This window comes from Ranitomeya variabilis, chromosome 8, assembly GCF_051348905.1.
Source record: "Ranitomeya variabilis isolate aRanVar5 chromosome 8, aRanVar5.hap1, whole genome shotgun sequence".
In the NCBI taxonomy this organism is placed as follows: Eukaryota; Metazoa; Chordata; class Amphibia; order Anura; family Dendrobatidae; genus Ranitomeya; species Ranitomeya variabilis.
Window position 1 is genome coordinate 188,795,098 of NC_135239.1, and position 21,970 is coordinate 188,817,067.

The 21,970-nt window shown below is 43.6% G+C and overlaps 1 protein-coding gene across 4 annotated transcripts in view; it reads right to left on the reverse strand.

Annotated features, from left to right (window-relative positions):
* The window catches only part of TASOR (transcription activation suppressor), an 88,795-nt gene extending 81,602 nt beyond the window's left edge, over positions 1 to 7,193 (reverse strand). For all 4 annotated transcript variants that reach the window (XM_077278520.1, XM_077278519.1, XM_077278518.1 and 1 more), the window contains exons 1-3: positions 6,672 to 7,193; positions 2,596 to 2,738; positions 2,141 to 2,233 (exon numbers count right to left, since the gene is read on the reverse strand). In XM_077278520.1, coding sequence (XP_077134635.1) covers positions 2,141 to 2,233; positions 2,596 to 2,738; positions 6,672 to 6,951 — 516 coding nt within the window. In that variant the 5' untranslated portion in view covers positions 6,952 to 7,193. The remainder of the gene's footprint in view (positions 1 to 2,140; positions 2,234 to 2,595; positions 2,739 to 6,671) is intronic.
* Between the last annotated feature and the right edge of the window lie 14,777 nt (positions 7,194 to 21,970).

Here is a 21,970-nt window from a genome sequence, read left to right on the forward strand (position 1 = left end):
TTGGACATCACCTTGTTTTGCTGGTCGATGGCGTATACATTTTTGCATAAAATAAGTTAACCAAGAGCCTCACTTTTTTTTTTTTTTTACGTGTAGGAATAGTGGCATTCATGTATTCATTTATCGCACAATGTATGGATATATGATTTGAGTAACATACTCCCTAGTGATGACTGCTTGATTTAATTTCTTGTCCCGAAAAGAAAAAGCTTTAACATTTTTTTTTTTTTTTAATGTGGCCATACCCAATAAATTAACTTTGTCCAAACTCACAGATTCCATCTAAACAGACAGACCATCGGGTATGCATAGGCTAGCCTGATACTCTGAGAAAGGGGTCAAGCATGATGTATTTCACCAGAGGTGTCCGGCAGTCACTCTTGAGCTGAGCATACATGTGCATGAGGGGGGGCAGGAGGAATAGCTGACAGCTATTTTAAGCACTTAGCCAGCTAAAGCAAGTTCATAGATCTGTAGGTTTCATTAAACTGCACTATGAAAAGCCGCCTGCAACATCCAAAATAACGTTTCTAGTAAAAATAAAATTGGCTATGAATCAAAAACTCTTGCCTTTTTTTGTGAAACAGGCATCAGGTGCTGTCGCAGGAACTTTGTCCAAGGTGAACAACGAGTTTTAATCCATTTATGTAAGCCCAGAGGAAGTAAATTTATGGCATTGTAATCGATCATTACTTTTACAGATCGACCATAAGTTGTTCAACAAATGTCTGACTATATGGCTAAGACTTGACCAGGTAACAGATTTTGTATGGGATGAAGTTTGTTTTTTCCTATCAAGACATGTTCGGACAAAGCACTCTGAGATTTGCCAACACAATTCTAAAGCCCCCGTCACACTAAGCGAGGTCGCTAGCGAGATCGCTGCTGAGTCAAAAGTTTTGTGACGCAACAGCGACCTCAGTAGCGATCTCGCTATGTTTGACACGTAGCAGAGACCAGGCCCCTGCTGTGAGATCGCTGGTCGTGTCGGAATGGCCTGGACCTTTTTTTGATCGTTGAGGTCCCACTGGGTAGCACACATCGCTGTGTTTGACACCTTACCAATGACCTCGTTCACACAGGACGTCCCTCATCGAGATCTGAATCGTCATAATAGCTGCCATGTGACATCGTTGTACAGGTCGCCACATCGATGCTGCGTCGTTGGGAAGATCTCACTGTTTGACATCTCACCAGCGACCACATAGCGACGCAGCAACGATCCCTGACAGGTCGTATCGTTGTCGGGATCGCTTTAGCGTCGCTAAGTGTGACGGGGCCTTAACAGTATGAAAGCCTAAAGGAAGTTCAACCCACATCCTGTGAATTGCATTCCTATGTAAACTAGATCAGATTGGAACAAAAAGTTCTCAGCTGAGGTGCAATGATCATTTACAAGTCAGCAAGCAGCTTAAAGCTTGCATGTACTTTTAACTTGCTGCAACTTCCTGTAGGATTGATGCCAATTTAAACAATTCAAACCAAAAGACGCATGATGTCTTTCCAAAGAATTTCTCACAGATTTCTAGACTCCAAGAAAAGCTGCAGTACGTTTTCACTTCTCGAAGAGAGTCCTAGGTACGCATCTTTCCACATTTTTTTTCTTCATTTTACTAGAATCCTTGGTGGTTTTGGAGACTGTTCCTATCCATTAGCGTCGGTGAGAGAATGTCCAAACTGTATATTTACTACTCTAACCACTAAAATCCTTCAAAAACAAGATATGGACTTCATCCTTTTATGTGAATACAGAAATTTCAGCGTGTGTCACCAGATTTTCATCCATGCATATCGAAACACTAAACAGAAGCTGACTAAAACTAAGTAAATAGTGTCCAGAAAAGAATATAATGCCGGTAGCAAATGATATGCCGTGAGATCTGAAAATGCTACGAAAGTGAGAAATTAAAAAGTAAAAAAAAAAAAAAAAAAAATACATAAAATGCAAGCAGTCAGTGGCAGGAACATTGTCCAGGCATCTCAACCCTGGGGTAGATCAGAGAATCACTAAAAACACTATATAACTAGCCTGTGAAAATCGTATAGACAAGCCTCTATACCAGCAAAAGGTTTTTCCTCAGCGTCTGCTTTGCTAAAACAAAGCACTTCACGAACAATCAACCGCATTGCATTTCCTTACCTGATCTTCATCAACCAAAAGAAAAGCGTAAGATTCAACAAGTTCTTTATCTGATCGACCCTCAAATTTCAATTGTCTTCGTTTTTCAGTGAACTAAAAAAACAAAAAACAAAAGATGTATGGAATTTGGGAAAGGACTGGTAAAAAAAAAAAAATATATATATATGAGACTGTACTCATCCTATGTAGTAAATTAGGCGCACAAAACGAAGTAAAATTACTATGTGCCAAGTAGAATGCCATTGTCTGATGTAAAAAGGGGTACAAATTTCATTTTCCATGAGGTACTTTACTGGTTTCATTAAAGTGGGTTAAATCCAAAGCCTTTGAGGGTTTTGTTTTTTTTAACGCAATCGTCCAAAAGAAGAATAGTGACTAAAGAGTAATGTGCCAGAACAAAAAGGTTCTACAAAAGCACAGGTGATCAGTCAGATGACCAATTTATGCTCACTGACCTCTTTCTCCAAGAATTCGTTGTGAACCATTCGAGCAGACTGGTACGTAAAATGCATCTTTGAATTTGAATCCAAGTATGATGACTGTAGAATTCTCAGTACCTCCTCAAAATCCCGTGAGCCAGAGTTAATTGGCTGAAGAGCTAAAAGATGAACAAAAAAAAAAAAATTTTTGTAAAGTTACTTCCAAGACACATTGTGCAACTTTTTGAATGGTCAATTATGGTGATTTTGTTAAAACAAAAACGCATAAACAAAACAATGGTGCAAAAATTTTATTATGCTTTACTTAGAATTAAGAGACATCACGAAAATCTGTAAAAAGAACGATTACAAATTTACTTAAAATTAAGACACTGTTTTAAACAAAAAATATAAACTATACAAAATTGATTAAAATTAGCATAGAGACAATGGTTTTGTGCAATCAGACAATTATTTCAACTTATCGACTTCCAACGTGAATGGTATGCATCCTCAGGAGACCACACTCATTGTAAACTTGAAAATCTTATAATTGTAACGTTTTCACGCAATAGAAGGCCATCTGAGATCAGCAATTGTCAAGCATGGCTTTAGGTTACCCAGGTCTGCAAATTATTAGTGAACAGAGGAAATCGAATTTCCATGCTCAGCTCTAAACAGAAGAGACACCTAGTCAAATTATTTTTTAAAGAACCAAATCAATTTATGCATTGAAAAGGTTTAGTAAAGAAAATTTTACAAGACACTTATTTTAATCTAATTAGTACAGAATTGGTCTAGTCTAAATCCCTGTTCTACTCGCAATCCATAGGTGTGACCAGGGCTGTGGAGTCAGTCGGTGTCCGTTTTGGTAGAGTCTATCAAATGGACAGATTCCCAAAATGTATCTCATGAAAATTTGGTAGTTATGAAATGTCTGTTATATTTCTGATCTAAGGATCTAGGCTAGGCTTGTAGAGATTAATCTGTTCTACACTTTACGTACATGCTAAGTAGTGAAGCATGTATGAGGCAGTAGGAGTTGGGGAAATTGAGGCGTCGGAAGTTTAGCTTACCAATGCCACAGCCCTGGGTCTGATGTGAAAAATACCAGGGTATGTTTTATTAATTGTCATAGTACACCGTTATAATTATAAATTGTCATCATTTACAGTTGAGTTAAATCAACTAAAATGTTAAGGGCAGGACTATTTTTTTCATTTTACTGTCATTTTTACTTCACATCCCATATACAATCTCTTGCCCGCTCGTGCCGCTTACACCTTAAGAACATCTCTAGAATCCACCCTCTTCTCACCATGGAAACAACAAAAACCCTCACGGTCGCCTTGATCCACTCCCGCCTGGATTACTGTAACACTTAATTGGCCTCCCCCTTACTCGACTTTCCTCTCTCCAGTCTATCCTTAATGCAATAGCCAGGGTTGTCAATCTAGCTAATCGGTATTCAGACGTGTCCGCTCCTCACCAGTCGTTACACTGGCTGCCCATTCATTATAGGATCCAATTCAAAGTACTTGTTCTCACCCACAGTGCGCCCCACCCCTTACATCTCCTCCCTCATTTCAGTCTATCGGCCTAACCGACCACTGAGCCCTGCCAACGACTTTCGACTAACCTCTGCACTATTCTGTACCTCCTACTCCCGAGCTGCGCCAATCCTCTGGCATGCTCTACCCCAAGAAATTAGGACCATCCACAATTTGCATAGTTTTAGGCGCTCCCACAAAACACATTTGTTCAGAGCGGCCTATCACGTTCACTAATCAGTCATTTTATGTTGTGTGTAGCCCATTCACTACTTCCATCTATCCCCCATCCCCTTAAGATGGCTGGACCATCATTGTAAATATACACCTGCACCTTGTATCTCCCCCACCCCATTGTAGATTGTAAGCTCTCACAAGCAGGGTCGTGTTATGTTGCTTTATTGTTTTGTTAACGTTCCTTATGACTTTGTTTGAAACTGTTAAACTGTAAAGCACTGCGGAATATGTTGACGCTATATAAAGATTATTTAGTATAAAGGTTAAACATTGACTAAATATTTTTCAAAATGCTCGTTTTGCAGTCAGACTTTCCTTCTGATCTCCATATACACAAGTACTATCAGTTCCAAGGAGCATGCACATGTGCTGAATGAGAGGGATGGAAACTAAACCAATGCCAGGAACCTCTGGCACCGCTTAATTTTCTCTGAGAACAAAGGATTAGTCATAATAATGCTTTTTTTCCCCCACCGAAAGCTACAAATGGTTAAAGTAAATTACAGGCCTCTCACTTTAGGAAAAACAAAAGATTGATTTTTATGGCCACTTATTGATAGAGATTAAATGTATCCCAATAACAATATATCTATACTATTTAAAAAGTACATGCTCACAATGAAGTGTCCATTTTACAAGCTTCTACGAGAATTTGTTTTGGGGGATGGACTTTAACAGAACCTCATGGGTGGAACTATCCAACTATCAACCACTCTGAGCTTTCCCTGAGAAAACGGCAAAAACTCAAATTCTTTTATTTTTCTAATCAACATATAGGCTATAGCTTTTTTTTTTTTTTTAAGGTTACATTACAATGGGTAAATTAAACCAACTGATAGAAGGCAATCCTATACAATTAATGTATTCCCATTGAAGGTGGGGTTTCCCAAAGGTTCTTGAAAAATGTATCACGTTACACTATTAAGCTGCGATTTCTTTTATTTACCGTTAATGACATAAGACACGATCATAAAGGTACAAAAGTAAGGTCCCGTTGGGAAATAACCATGTGTACATTACCACAACCCTACAAATGGCTAACAGCGACAGATGTGAATGAAAAGTGATTTCTATTAATATTACAAAGGTACATGCCATATTTTTTCCAATTTTTGTTTTTTTTAAATGAAATCCGGAACAGAGTTGAAATATGGAAGTGTAAAAAAAGCATAGTTAACACGTTTGAAGCTTTCCCTCAATGAAAACAAAAATTGAGTTTAATTTTCTTACACCTTGAAATTAATACACGGTCAATCCAGAAATTTTAATAAACCAAAAAGCTATGGAATCCCAACCTAGAACAGTCTTACTGTATCAGGATGTCAAAGTTAACCGATCCAACAAAAAAAAAGTTCTAAGGCTACGTTCACATTTGCGTTGTTGGACGTTGCGTCGAGGACACAACGCAAGCAAAACGCATTGTTGTGACGCATGAGTCCTTTTTTTGCTTGATTTTTGGCGCAAAAAAAATGCAACATGCAACGTCCTGTGCGCCGACGCTTGTGCCAAAAATGACGCATGCGTCACAAAATGCAAGACAACGCATGTCCATGCGCCATGTTAAATATAGGGGCGCATGACGCATGCATCGCCGAACCTGCGCCCAACGCAACGCAAATGTGAACGTAGCCTAACTATAATTAAAATTGTACATATTCTCAAACTATAAGTACAACTCCCTATTTACTCTAAACCCAGAATTGCATCTAACAAATTCCTCCCTAAACAAGCTAATCAGTGGCCCTAAACCACAGGTCTCAACTAGAAAATAAATAAAAACCTTGGAGAAAAGTCGGAACCTATTACAGACTAACACGTTAGTGGGGAGGAGCCAGAATCCCTACTATACTGGAAGTATACAGGTAATTCCCATTTTCGTTACTCAAAATAAGAAAATCCCATCCCGGAGATAGGATTCATTTAGAAAAAAAAAAGAAAAAAAAGTCGTTATAAAAATGGTAAAACCCCAAAATTACACACTAGCAGCAATGCTTAACTAACCAAAAGGATTCTTCAAAAAAAGAGGGGTAAAAAAAAAAAAATCACGTCATTTCTGGCTCCCTGGACAACGCATGGGCGTGGCACATGAAACGCGTGGGCGGGGCCGTCCAACTGTCAACGCCCCCTTTACAACGAGCTGTGATCTCAGACCGCGGGCGCCCTCTAGTGGAGAGACGTTACCGTGCTAATAACGTCATTCTCTACCTTGGCCCTACAGTGTGGCCCCCGGGATCGCGCCGAGGTGATGGATACTTCATAGGCATGCAACATGACACCATTCACATAAGGAATGCTAGCTACACAGGGGGAGAAGATGACGACCACCTTTCTTTTCTCTGCTCTTCTTAGGAATCTGAAACCTCTTTCTGGGGGGCTCTTCTGTGGGGGTGCTAACCCCTCTAACGCCCTCCATGTTGGCCGCTTCACTGGTAACACTGTTTCTCCTCTTGCAGCCCGTTCTTTCCGCAGCTGCAGCCGCCTCGTCCTCTTCAGCTTCGCCATTTTGTGAGCCGCAGAGTCTTGTGTCTTCAGCTGCTGCGAGTCTGTTATTTCCACCGCCCCCGTTGACGTCCATGTTAACAGCACCGAGCTTCTCTTCTTCCATCGCTTCAGCGGCTTCTTTCTCTCCGACGCCGTTGAACAGTAGACACACGGAGCGTCGTCAAGTTTTCTTCGTCCAGGCTCCGTCGCAAATCTTAATGGCGAGGGGAAAGCTTAGTGAGAGGACGCCGCATTCTCCTCAGCCTCCCCTCAGGACGCCATCTCGCTGCCGTCTGTGCCCGCGTGTGCCGCGCTCCCGCATTTCACCAACCCTTTCCTCCTCCCTCCCCTACTTTGCCCAGCAACGTCACGAAAGGCGGGAGAACGAGAGCTGACCAATAGACGAACGAGATCGGACTTCACTGACCAATGAGAGCCGAGAAGAAGGATTCCTGTCAGGACCGGTCGCCATTTTATAAGCTTGTTATTTTTTTTTTTTTCCTCTTTCTGAGACGAGTCTCCTTCCAGATCTGAGGTGCGCGGTTTCCTTTTGTTGTACTTTTTCCTTGTCTGTGAAAGTCTTTTTTACGTTATATATTATAATCTGCTTTTCTCAGTAGTGCATATTCTGTTTGTACAGGGTTTCCATGATGATAACTTTGGTTTTCTTTGATGCGTTATTATGTACTTAATAGGTAAAACTTTGGTGTGTTTTATTGTAAAACGTACCGCCGTTAATATAGGAAATGTTAAAATAAAAACAACTATTGTTAGTTGCACCCTAATAAAAATATAAAGGAAGTTTGAAGTTAAAAAATGCAACAAAAAAGAAAAATGTCTAACCTGCCAAGGTGTTTGTGGTACATTTATTATGGATGTGTTTTGAGGTGGCGAAACGCAGCAAGACCGCAAAGAATCGAGATGTCTCTGTTAACGGGAACAGTGTGCCTAATGGAGGAAAAAATGCCGCCAAGGTTTGCATAAAAGTGGTGCGACGCTCTGTTTACCCCAGCGATGGGTAGCACAGACAATACAGCCGTTGACGTACGTCTGCCAAGAAGTGGAAGAGTAGGAATCAAAGCTGCTGTTTGACGGCCAACACTTTTAAGAGGTTGCCCAGCCGTATTCGTGATTGGGCGTGAAGGGACGTCTGTGAAGACTTAGGCTACGTTCACACGATCCGTTTTTTGCTGCGGATCCGTAGCGGAATTGCAGCTACGGATCCGCAGCCGTTTTCCATGCAGGGTACAGTACAATGTTACCCTATGGAAAACAAAACCCGCTGTGCCGACGATCCTTTTTTTCGCTGGAAAATCCGCGCGGATTTGCCAACGGAAAAAAGAAGTACCATGTCAATTCTTTCAGCGGATTCCGCTGCGGGTTTCCAACAGCACCAATAGGAAACTGCAGTTGGAAACCCGCAGTGGAATCCGCAGAAGAAAAAGGACACAAATCCGCCGAGAGAAGCACCGCCGTTTTCCACTGCGGATTTCCCCGAAAAAGGACCGGAAAAATCCGCAGTGAAAAACGGATCGTGTGAACGTAGCCTTAGGCCATCGTACTGAAGTTTCGGGACAAGTTAGTTAGAAAAGGCCACTTTTGCCCACCACCTGTTAAAAAAAAAATTTAAAATTCCATGCGTCCGTATCTTTTTTATCTACATGTTTTCTATAGGGGTCATGCATGCGTTAGGCTACGTTCACATTTGCGTTGTGTGCCGCAGCGTCGGCGCCGCAACGCACAATGCAAACAAAAACGCATGCACAACGCTGCGTTTTGCGCCGCATGCGTCCTTTTTTTCATTGATTTTTGACGCAGCAAAAATGCAACTTGCTGCGTCCTCTGCGCCCGGACGCGGGCGCCGCAGGGATGCATGCGGCGCAAAACGCAAGTGCGACGCATGTCCATGTTAAATATAGGGGCGCATGACGCATGCGGCGACGCTGCGGCGCAGACCGCAAATGTGAACGTAGCCTTAGTGATTTTCTCGTAAGTAGGTCCAAGTTTCGTCAAAGCTTCAACAGCTTTCCTCTGCCAAGTTTGATCGGATGCTTGGAGAACAGTCCGATGTCTCCTCATTTTGCACAGACCAGTCTGCCTGTGAAAAATCATGAGCAACTCAACAGACTCGTAGACTTTCATCGATACCGGTGCTGTTCATAAAAAACACAGAGCACTCGCACGCAGAAGGCCGATGTGTGAATGAGCCCTTAATCTGCCAGTACTAAGCATTTTTCAGTTCACCCTGAATGCAGCAGATGATATGTATCCGTAATATGGGCTGTAGATATATATCACTTAATATATCACTAACTTAACGATTGATTGCGTCAATAAAAACAAGTTTGCTGTCTGTGACTATCCTAACGATTGATTACGTCAATAAAAACAAGTTTGCTGTCTGTGATTTTTTTTTTTCATAAGCTGTCCAAAAAAAACAAATGGCCAATCATACTATGCCTAGCTGTAGAATATGTTGGCACTATATATGCAAGCAGGGATAGAGTTGGAACCTTGGCTTATCAACTCTACTGCCCTGGCGAGTACAGTGCACAGGTCCTATACTAATTAGCTGCACCCAATGACAATACTGGCTAAGCTTCAGACTGTTGCCTCCCCAACTGCACAGCCATGTGTGGAGTCCTGATTATCCATGCCCGGTGTCAAGATTGACATTGCTAGTATGCATAAACATCCCCTTGCAAAAAATTGAGCTTGATTGCATCTTCCTTTATTTTTCCAATTTATCATCAATCCCCCCATTACTCACAGGAAACTGATATATGAAGAAGAGTGTGGTGGGCTCCTCTTTAAAGTAGCCATAGCTCACCAATAATCACCATCATGCTTTGTATGGATGTAATATACAGTGTAGCAGGCTTGGTGTGAGGAGGCACTGAGAATAAGCCACTTTTTCTACAACAGTAAGGCTGTGTGCACACGTTCCAGATTTTTATTTTTTTTTTCGCTGTAAAAAGCGAAAAAAACGCTCACATTAAGCATCCTATTAAAACCATGCAGTCCGCATTTTGTATGCATATGCTGTGTTTTTTTTCCTGAGCAGAATCGCATTCAGGAAAAAAAACGCAGCATGTTCATTAATTTGCGGAATCGCGGGAATTCGGCACACATAGGAATGCATTGATCCGCTATCAATGCCCACCATGCGGGAAGTAAGCGGATCATGTGCGGATGGTACCCAGGGTGGAGGAGAGGAGACTCTCCTCCACAGACTAGGCACCATATAATTGTTAAAAAAAGTGAATTAAAATAAAAAATAATGATATACTCACCTTCCGATGGCCCCCGGAGTCCTCCCTCCTCTCAGCAGTGCACGCGGCGCCTTCAGTTCCCCGGGATGCTGTGTGCGAAGGACCTGCGATGACGTCACGTGACCGTGACGTCACCGCAGGTCCTTCGCATACAGCATCCATGGGAACGGAAGCCACCCGCGTGCACCGCTGAGGAGATCGGGACGCAGGAAGGTGAGAATAACCATTTTTTTAACACTCTCTTTTATTTTACTATTGATGCTGCATAGGCAGCATCAATAGTAATAAGTTGGTCACACTTGTCAAACACTGTTTGATAAGAGTAACCAACCTGTCAATCAGTTTTCCAAGCGATGCTTCAGATCGCTTGGAAAACGCTAGCATTCTGCAAGCTAATTACACTTGCAAAACGCTAGTGTTTAGCGGGAATACGCATGCCAATTCCGCATGCGATATACCCGCAGCAGGAGTTGCGGAATTGCCGTGGAAATTTCCGCGGCAATTCTGCAACATGTGCACTTAGCCTAAATCTCCAACATGGATGCACAGTGGCGTGTGATAGTTCACTGATGAGGGTATTCACAGAGTCTCGAAAGATCCAGATTCTGAGTTATTCCTCGAGTATCTCTTTACCCCAGAGCACAGCTACAAAGTAGAGACACTGAAGGAAATCAATAACAGGTAAGCATTAACCAGTTAACAAATACTACTTTGTAAAGCTAAAAACAGGACCTTTGAAGTAATGCAAAACATTACCAAGCTGTGGTGACTTTCATGATCAACAGGTATTGAGCCGCCCAGTGTTGGCAGAAAATGATGGTTTCCGTTCTAGATGATGGCCATGATAGACAAGTTGTGATTGACAATTTCACTCTAGTGCTGAATTTATTATTCTAATACACACAGTGATGACAACGCTAAAGATGGACATTTTTTAATATTACATTCAGGCAAATTCCATTGTGTCTGCAACATACTTGTATAGGAATTATAAGACAAGTATTAACATTCAACTGTTTGGTAAAGAATAATGACAGTTTTATGTGTGGACAATTTTTAATTAGTGATAATCTGTAGTATTACTGATTGCTTTCTGCGTTTATATTGGGTGTTCATCAGTACAATTGTTAAAAATGTAGAATTGTAAAAAAAATTGTTAGGCATAAAATGATTATAAGGCCACAGACTTAGGCAGGCGTCACACTAGAGAGTTTTACGGACGTATGAGAGGCGCAAAAACGCATTGCACACGGACCAATGATTCTCTATGGGGCAGCTCCTATCTGCCGTATATTTCTCAGCCGTATTTTACTGGCTGAGAAAATCGTAGCATGCTGCGTTTGTCAGCGTATTGCGCAGAAAATCCACCAATGAAAGTCTATGGGGATGAAATAAATACGGATTACACGAACCATCAGTGTGACTTGCGAGAAATCAGCGCGGTGTACAGTAAAATCAGTGACTGGTTAGAATAAATGTCTACACATAGTATAGGTATGTATGTATGTGTGTGTGTGTGTATATATATATATATATATATATATATATATATATATATATATATATATATATATATATATATATATAATGTATGTGTTAGGTGTCGAGTTCCCTCCGCTGCATAAGGGGAATCTCAAACCATATCTGCTGCGGTCTCCCATTCTCCAGCTGCAGTGGAACCTGCTCAGCCGAGAAGTCGATCCCAGCGTCTGGCTCAAGCTGATACTGTGCGCTTGGTTACTGCTGCCTTTCCAGGCTCAGCCTTTGTAGCCAGCACTGTTCAGCGGTGAGCAGATGTTCCAGGGACTAAAAGTCCTGCTTTTCTCCTACTGAGCATGCCCACGTGGTCGGCCTCTCATTGGAGGTTGGGGGTCACATGCTCAGTTCCTGTAGCAGCTCCTATTGGACCACTAGGAAGGTCCTGGTGAGCTACAGCTATAAAAGGTTTGCATGGCCACTCGGCCATGCGCTAGTATAAAACCTAAATTGTGTGTGAGCTTGTCTGATTGTATCTGGTGAATTGCTCCTTAATGATCCCCTTCCCTCCGGTTGTTGCTTGGGCATTAGGGTGAGTGGAGCTAAGATACAGTGCCAGTTAGTGGCTAAGCCTCCGCCACACACTACGTCAGCGTCAGTAGCGGCGTACACAAGCGCGATGCTGCACTCACTCCGTGCGCTATTGCTTTCCGTTAGCGGTTCACAGTCGCGTCCGCATTAATAATCTTGGCACAATACCTTTGTCAGAGTAGGGTGGGAATTCCTGCTTGAACCCAGCATCTGTCTCTGGGCGTCCTCAGGCACGGGCTCAAAAGACACTGAGTGACAGCGGGTTAAACCACCAGTGTAGTGGGGGTGAGCGTTAGGGATCCCACTAGATCCTACTCTGCTGTGCTCTGTGTCAGCAAACAGGGTACAGCGTTCTATTGTGCTCTGCGAAGTAACTGAATTTGCGTCTGTTAACACCGGGTGACGATAACCCGTGTGTACCTTGATATAGTGCCGCCACTTATTATTTGGTGCGTTCCGCTAGCTTTAACAAAATATATATATATAATTTGTCTAAGGGGTACTTCCGTCTGTAACGGAAATCCCGCGTCGCTGATTGGTCGCGGACGGCCGCGACCAATCGGTGACGGGCACAGCCGCAAATTCACCCCTCACTACTCCCCTCCAGTCAGTGCCCCTTACGTGGCCTGTGTTATATATTACGTGGGCTGTTATATACTACGTGGGCTGTGTTATATACTGCGTGGGCTGTGCTATATACTACTATGCATATTCTAGAATACCAATGCGTAAGAATCGGGCCACTATATATATATATATATATATATATATATATATATATATATATATGTATATATGTATGTAATATATAATTGAGACACATATATTTATAATTAATACAGAGCTAGATAGCTTAAAAGACGGTAATTCAATTGCCGGCTTCTGCTATTTCCTTATCAAACCCAACAGGATATGAGACATGGTTTGCATACATACAGTAAACCATTTCATATTCCTTATTTTTTTTTTTACATATCCCTCACCACTTATGTTAGAAGTGTCTGTGTGCAAAATTTGGGAGCTCTAAGTGTTAAGATAAAGGGTTAAATCACGGAAAAAAATGGCGTGGGCTCCCGCGCAATTTTCTCCGCTAGAGTGGGAAAGCCAGTGACTGAGGGCAGATATTAATAGCCTAGAGAGGGACCATAGACATTGCCCCCCCCCCCCCCCTGGCTAAAAACACCTGCCCCCAGCCACCCCAGAAAAGGCGCATCTGTAAGATGCGCCTATTCTGGCACTTAACCACTCACTTCCCACTCCCCTGTAGCGGTGGGATATGGGGTAATAAAGGGTTGATTATCACCTTGCTGATGTAAGGTGACATTAAGCCTGGTTAATAATGGAGAGATGTCAATAAGACACCTATCCATTATTAATCCAATAGTAATAAAGGGCTAAAAACACACACACATTAGGAATAAAGTACCGTATATACTCGAGTATAAGCTGAGATTTTCAGCCCACTTTTTTGGGCTGAAAGTGACCCTCTCGGCTTATACTCGAGTCAGTGTCGGTGTGGGGTCGGCGGGTGAGGGGGAGCGGTGGCTGTGATATACTTACCTGCTCCTGGCGCTGTCCCTGCATGTCCCATGGTCTCCGGGCAGCGCTTCCTGTGTTCAGCGGTCACGTGGTACCGCTCATTAAAGTAATGAATATGCACGCATATTCATTACTCTAATGAGCGGTAAGTGACCGCTGAACACAGGAAGATGCCGCCGGCTCCCGGAGACCATCTGACAGTGAGACGCTGCCAGGGGACCGCGCCGGGAGCAGGTGAATATATCAGGGGAGGGGGAGCATTGCCCGATAGTCACCTTCCACGTTCCATCGCTGTGCGCTGCTCTGTCTTCTGTCCTCTGGCTGTGACTGTTCAGGTCAGAGGGCGCGATGACGCGATTAGTGTGCGCGACGCCCTCTGCCTGAACAGTGCAGAGGATGGAAGACAGAGCAGCGCGCAGGGATGGAACGTGGAAGGTGACTATCGCAAGTGCCGGGGGCCTGAGCGAAGAGAGGTGAGTATGTGATTTTTTTTTTTATTTTAATCGCAGCAACAGCAAATGGGGCAAATGTATGGAGCATGTTATGGGGCATATATGAGGAGCATCTTATGGGGCATAATGTGTGGAGCATCTCATGGGGCCACAATGTATGGAGCATCGTATGGGGCATAATGTGTGGAGCATCTCATGGGGCCCCTAATGTGTGGAGCATCTCATGGGGCCATAATGTATGGAGCATCTCATGGGGCCATAATGTATGGAGCATCTCATGGGGCCATAATGTATGGAGCATCTCATGGGGCCATAATGTGTGGAGCATCTCATGGGGCCATAATGTGTGGAGCATCTCATGGGGCCATAATGTGTGGAGCATCTCATGGGGCCATAATGTGTGGAGCATCTCATGGGGCCATAATGTGTGGAGCATCTCATGGGGCCATAATGTGTGGAGCATCTCATGGGGCCATAATGTGTGGAGCATCTCATGGGGCCATAATGTGTGGAGCATCTCATGGGGCCATAATGTGTGGAGCATCTTATGGGGCCATAATGTGTGGAGCATCTTATGGGGTCATCAACCTTTATGCAGCATTGTATGGGCAAATGTTTCTATGGAGCATCTTATGGGGCCATTATTAACCTTTGTGCAGCATTATATGGGGTATATTTTAATATGGAGCATCTTATGGCGCCCATCATGAACTGTATGGAGCATTATATGGGGCTCCTGATTCAATATGGATATTCAAAAACACTTAACCTACTGATGTCTCAATTAATTTTACTTTTATTGGTATCTATTTTTATTTTTTACATTAACCGGTAGCTGCTGCATTTCCCACCCTAGGCTTTTACTCGAGTCAATAAGTTTTCCCAGTTTTTTGTGGCAAAATTAGGGGGGTCGGCTTATACTCGAGTATATACGGTATATTAATGAAATAAATACACATATGGGGTTTTAAAATCTGTATTGTAAGCTTAATCCACCTGAAGAATCTGTCCTCAGTCACTGGCTTTCCCACTCGGCCGGAGAAAATTGTGCGGGAGCCCACACCAGTTTCTCCGTGTGTGTGTGTGTGTGTGTGTGTATATATATATATATATATATATATATATATATATATATATATACCGTATTTTTCGCTTTGTAAGACGCTCCGGATTATAAGACGCACCCCAAATTTTGAGGAGAAAAATAGGAAAAAACTTTTTTTAATAAATTGAGGGGGCTTCTTATAATCCATGCGTCTTATTGCTTACCAGGGGTTGTGGCTGCGGTGGATCAGGGTCCCAGGGTCGTTGCTGGAGGCAAGAGTGGAGCATTGCTGCAGGCTGGGATGATGGGGTCTGCAGGGGGGCTTCGGTGCTGCATGGGGGCTGCTGTGCTGCAGGCTGGGATGAGGGGTGCTGCAGGGGGCTCTGGTGCTGCAGGGGGCTCTGGTACTACAGGGGGCTGTGGTGCTGCAGGGCTGTCTCCAGGGCTGTCTCCGGTGCTGCGGGGGGCTCTGGCAACATTTTGTGAAAGACCAGAGCCCCCCGGCAGTTCGTCCATGCGTTCCTGTATGACTGACTCCGGGAAAATGGCCGCCGGAATCTCGAGAGATGAGATCTCAGTGCTGAAATCTCATCTCCCGAGATTCCGGCGGCCATTTTCCAGGAGTTAGTCATACTAGAACGCATGGACGAACTGCCGGGGGGCTCTGGTCTTTCACAAAATGTCGCCAGAGCCCCCCGCAGCACCGGAGCCTCCAGCATCACCCGGGGCAGCAGCGGACAACCCCGGCAGTGGCGGCGGGTGACAGCGGCGGCGGGCGACAGCGGCGGCGGGCGGTAGCAGCGGCGGACACCCCCTCATCCCAGCCTGTAATGGTAAGCGGTATATCCGCTTTGTTAGACGCACCCACATTTCCCCCCCAAATTTGGGGGAAATAAAGTGCGTCTTACAAAGCGTAAAATACGGTATATATATATATATATATATATATATATATATATATATATATATATATATACGGTATATATATATATATATATATATATATATATATATATATACACTGTGTTCCAAATTATTATGCAAATAATATTTCCTCATATTTTCTCTAAATTACCTATCTGAATTGCAGTCATTGTTATTTTCCAATCATCTACTATTCTAGTATGATTGCAATGTTTTGGAAAAAACTGCCTATGAAAACAGTATCTTTTTAAAAAAAAAAATAAACACTCAAAATGCATGTTCCAAATTATTATGCACAGCAGAGTTTTCAACCTTTTTTTATTTTGAACAAAAAAAATGGTCAATTGTGAAGTTATAAGCATTATCAGCTTATTACAAAATGAAATCAAACAGTTTTCAAGTGAAAACTTTATTCTAGGTGATGTTACATTTGCACATAGAACCCCTTGTTCGAAAGAAGTTTCTGAACTCTCTCGTCCATTGAATTTGTCAGTTTTTGGATGGTTTCTGCTTCAATTGTTTTGCATGTGGACAGAATTCCCTCCCAGAGCTGTTGCTTAGATGTGAACTGCCTCCCGCCATCATAGACACTCCTTTTGATGATGCTCCAGAGGTTCTCAATGGAGTTGAGGTCAGGGGAAGATGGTGGCCACAACATAAGTTTGTCCTCTTTTATGCCCATAGCAGCCAGAGATGCAGATGTGTTTTTTGCAGCATGAGACGGTGCATTATCATGCATGAAAATGATCTTGCTGCGGAAAGCACGGTTCTTCCTCTTGAACCATGGCAGGAAGTGTTGTTTTAGAAACTCCACATAGATTATGGAGTTCATCTTTACCCCTTCAGGGTTCATAAAGGGGCAGACAATCTCTCTCCCCATGATTCCAGCCCAAAACATTACTCCACCTCCTCCTTGTTGGCGCCTTAGCCGTGTTTTCATGGGGTGTCCATCCTCCACTTCATCCATCTGGACCATCGAGCGTTGCACGGCACTCATCGGTGAACAAAACAGTTTGGAAGTTAGTCTTCATGTATCATTTGGCCCACTGGAGCCGTTTCTGCTTGTTGCAGTGGATAGAGGTGGTCGACAGGATGGCTTACGCACAGCTGCAAACCTCTGAAGGACCCTGCATCTTGTTGTTCTGGGGACGTTGGAGGCACCAGCAGCTTCAAAAACTTGTCTGCTGCTATGACAAGGCATTTTTGCAGCTGCTCTTTTAACCTTACGCAATTGCCTGTTGGAAAGAGTCCTCAATTTTTCCTTATCAGCACGCACACGTGTGTGCTGGGAATCAGCTACATACTTCTTGATTGTGCGATGATCACGATGAAGTGTCTTGGCAATGTTGATTGTAGTCATGCCTTGACCTAAATACTCCACAATTTGTTGCTTCTCAGCAGCCGACACATCCTTTTTCTTTGCCATTTTGGCAAAAAATGTAGGCTGCTTAATAATGTGGAACAGCCTTCTTAAGTAGTCTTGCCTTTATTTGGACACACCTGCCAAACTAATTTGCACAGGTATCTGCAATTGCTTTCAGTGATATAAAGAGCCCTGACGCACATCACCATCAATGAGTTTAAATGACAAACAAAAATATTCTAACCTTATCACTCCTAAACTCTATGTGCATAATAATTCGGAACACAGTGTGTATGTATGTATATATATATATATATATATATATATATATATATATATATATAATATATATATATATATATACGGATTACATACGGAGGTTTACATGCGCAAAATACGCAGCCACACCTTGCCTACGGATGACACACGGATCACTGTTCAGGGAACATTTCTGCGTATTTGGTCTGTAAAAAAACGGACCGTATTTTTATACGTTGTGTGTGACTCCAGCCTTAAAAGGGTATTCCCATCTCCAAGATCCTATCCCAATATGTAGCAGGTGTAATAATAACATTAGTAAATGCCTCCAATTAAAAATGTATAGTTTTTCTGATTCACTATGTCTCTTTCCTGTGCAGGCATTGCAGGACTACAGTGTGGGTATCCATGGCATTTGACCACTGATATAGTGAGTTATCTAGTGGCCGTAACCATGGATACGTAAGGTCCTGCAATGCCTGCACATGAGAAAAGAAACGCAACGAATCAGAAAAGCTATAAAAAAATTTAATTGGAGGTACCGTATATACTCGAGTATAAGCCGAGATTTTCAGCCCACTTTTTTGGGCTGAAAGTCCCCCCCTCGGCTTATACTCGAATCATACCCAGGGGTCGGCAGGGGAGGGTGTTGTGAATTCTGTTCTCGAACTCCCTCCGGTGGTTATGAATGGTACTTCGGCGAGTTCTGTCCATGGACTCCCTCTGGTGGCTGTGAGTGGAGCTGCTGGTTCTGAGGTTCCTTCCTCAGCTGACCTCGTTTAGTCCTAGGCTGGCTGCTCTATTTAACTCCACTTAGATCGTTACTTGATGCCAGCTGTCAATGTCCTAGTACTGGTTCAGTTCTCTCTTGGATCTTTCAGATGACCTGTCTACTCCAGCAAAAGCTAAATCCCTGCTAGCTTATTTGTTTACCACTGTTTTCTTGTCCAGCTTGCTATCATGATTCTGCCTTGCTAGCTGGAAGCTCTGGGATGCAGAGTGGCACCTCCACGACGTGAGTCGGTGTGGGGTCTCTTTTGCACACTCTGCGTGGTTTTTTGGTAGTTTTTTATGCTGACCGCAAAGATACCTTTTCTATCCTCAAGTCTGTTTAGTTAAGTCTGGCCTCCTTTGCTGAAACCTATTTCATTCCTGTGTTTGTGACTTCCATCTTAACTCACAGTCAATATGTGTGGGGGGCTGCCTTTCTCTTTGGGAGAATTTCTCTGAGGCAAGTTAGGCCTTATTTTCTATCTTTAGGGGTAGTTAGCTCTTAGGCTGTGAAGAGGCGTCTAGGCAGAGTCAGGTACGCTCCACGGCTATTTCTAGTTGCTGCGATAGGATTAGGGGTTGCGGTCAGCAGAGCTCCCACTTCCCAGAGCTTGTCCTGTATTACTAGTTTGCTCATCAGGTCATTCCTAGTGCTCCTAACCACCAGGTCATCATAACAGTACAGCTGGCCAGTAAAGTGTTAATGCATCTCAATAGAGGCATAAAGGAAGTTCTGAGACCATTTTTTTTTTCCTCTGCAGCGTGTTTTGTTTTTCTTTTCCCCTAAATCTCTGGGTGGTTCAGGACACAGGTGTAGATATGGACATTCAAGGTCTGTCCTCTTGTGTGGATCAACTCACTGCAAGGGTACAAGGCATTCAAGATTATGTAGCTCAGAACCCGATGTTAGAACCCAGAATTCCAATTCCTGATTTGTTTTTTGGGGATAGATCTAAGTTCCTGAATTTCAAAAATAATTGTAGACTGTTTTTTGCTTTGAAACCCCGCTCCTCTGGTGACCCCATTCAGCAAGTAAAAATCATTATTTCTTTGCTACGTGGCGACCCTCAAGACTGGGCATTTTCCCTTGCGCCAGGAGATCCTGCAGTGCGTAATGTAGATGCGTTTTTTCTGGCGCTTGGGTTGCTTTATGATGAACCAGATTCAGTGGATCAGGCAGAGAAAATCTTGCTGGCTTTGTGTCAGGGTCAGGATGAAGCGGAGGTATATTGTCAAAAGTTTAGAAAGTGGTCTGTGCTTACTCAGTGGAATGAGTGTGCCCTGGCGGCAATTTTCAGAAAGGGTCTTTCTGAAGCCCTTAAGGATGTTATGGTGGGATTCCCCACGCCTGCTGGTCTGAATGAGTCTATGTCCTTGGCCATTCAGATCGATCGACGCTTACGTGAGTGCAAAACTGTGCACCATTTGGCGGTATCTTCTGAGCAGAGGCCTGAGCCTATGCAATGTGATAGGACCTTTACCAGAGCTGAACGGCAAGAATACAGACGTCAGAATGGGCTGTGTTTTTACTGTGGTGACTCCACTCATGCTATCTCTGATTGTCCTAAACGCACTAAGCTGTTCACTAAGATAGATCTTCGAGGGGCGTATAATCTTGTGCGTATTAAACAGGGCGACGAATGGAAAACAGCATTTAATACGCCCGAGGGCCATTTTGAGTACCTGGTGATGCCATTCGGGCTTTCTAATGCTCCATCTGCGTTTCAGTCCTTTATGCATGACATCTTCCGAAAGTACCTGGATCGATTCATGATTGTATATTTGGATGATATTTTGGTCTTTTCGGACGATTGGGAGTCTCATGTGAAGCAGGTCAGAATGGTGTTCCAGGTCCTTCGTGCTAATTCCTTGTTTGTGAAGGGGTCTAAATGTCTCTTTGGAGTTCAGAAGGTTTCATTTTTGGGCTTCATTTTTTCCCCTTCTACTATCGAGATGGATCCTGTTAAAGTTCAGGCCATTTATGATTGGACTCAGCCTACTTCTGTGAAGAGCCTTCAGAAATTCCTGAGCTTTGCTAATTTTTACCGTCGCTTCATCGCTAATTTTTCTAGTGTTGTTAAACCATTGACTGATTTAACCAAGAAAGGTGTGGATGTGGTCAATTGGTCCTCTTCGGCCGTTGAGGCTTTTCAGGAGTTGAAGCGTCGTTTTTCTTCTGCCCCTGTGTTGTGTCAGCCAGATGTTTCGCTCCCGTTTCAGGTTGAGGTGGATGCTTCTGAGATTGGAGCAGGGGCTGTTCTATCTCAAAGAAGTTCTGATGGCTCGGTGATGAAGCCATGTGCTTTCTTTTCTAGAAAGTTTTCACCTGCTGAGCGCAATTATGATGTGGGCAATCGAGAGTTGTTGGCTATGAACTGGGCGTTCGAGGAGTGGCGACATTGGCTTGAAGGAGCCAAGCATCGCGTGGTGGTCTTGACGGATCACAAGAATCTGACTTATCTCGAGTCTGCCAAGCGGTTGAATCCTAGACAGGCTCGATGGTCGCTGTTTTTCTCCAGCTTCGATTTTGTGGTTTCGTACCTCCCGGGTTCTAAGAATGTGAAGGCTGATGCCCTTTCAAGGAGTTTTGTGCCTGATTCTCCGGGAGTTCCTGAGCCGGCTGGTATTCTCAAAGAGGGGGTAATTTTGTCTGCCATCTCCCCTGATTTGAGGCGGGTGCTGCAGGAGTTTCAGGCTGATAGACCTGACCGTTGCCCAGCGGAGAAACTTTGTCCCTGATAGATGGACTAGTAGAGTTATCTCTGAGGTTCATTGTTCGGTGTTGGCTGGTCATCCTGGAATCTTTGGTACCAGGGATTTGGTGGCTAGATCCTTTTGGTGGCCTTCCTTGTCACGGGATGTGCGTTCTTTTGTGCAGTCCTGTGGGACTTGTGCTCGGGCTAAGCCCTGCTGTTCTCGTGCCAGTGGGTTGCTTTTGCCCTTGCCGGTCCCGAAAAGGCCCTGGACGCATATTTCCATGGATTTTATTTCAGATCTCCCTGTCTCTCAAAGGATGTCGGTTATCTGGGTGGTTTGTGATCGCTTCTCTAAGATGGTCCATTTGGTACCTTTGCCTAAATTGCCTTCCTCCTCTGATTTGGTTCAATTGTTTTTCCAGCACGTGGTTCGTTTACATGGCATTCCGGAGAACATCGTGTCGGACAGAGGTTCCCAGTTTGTTTCGAGGTTTTGGCGGTCCTTTTGTGCTAAGATGGGCATTGATTTGTCTTTTTCTTCAGCTTTCCATCCTCAGACAAATGGCCAAACCGAACGAACCAATCAGACTTTGGAGACATATCTGAGATGCTTTGTTTCTGCTGATCAGGATGATTGGGTGTCCTTCTTGCCTTTGGCTGAGTTCGCCCTTAATAATCGGGCCAGCTCGGCCACTTTGGTTTCGCCTTTTTTCTGTAATTCTGGTTTCCACCCTCGTTTTTCTTCAGGACAGGTTG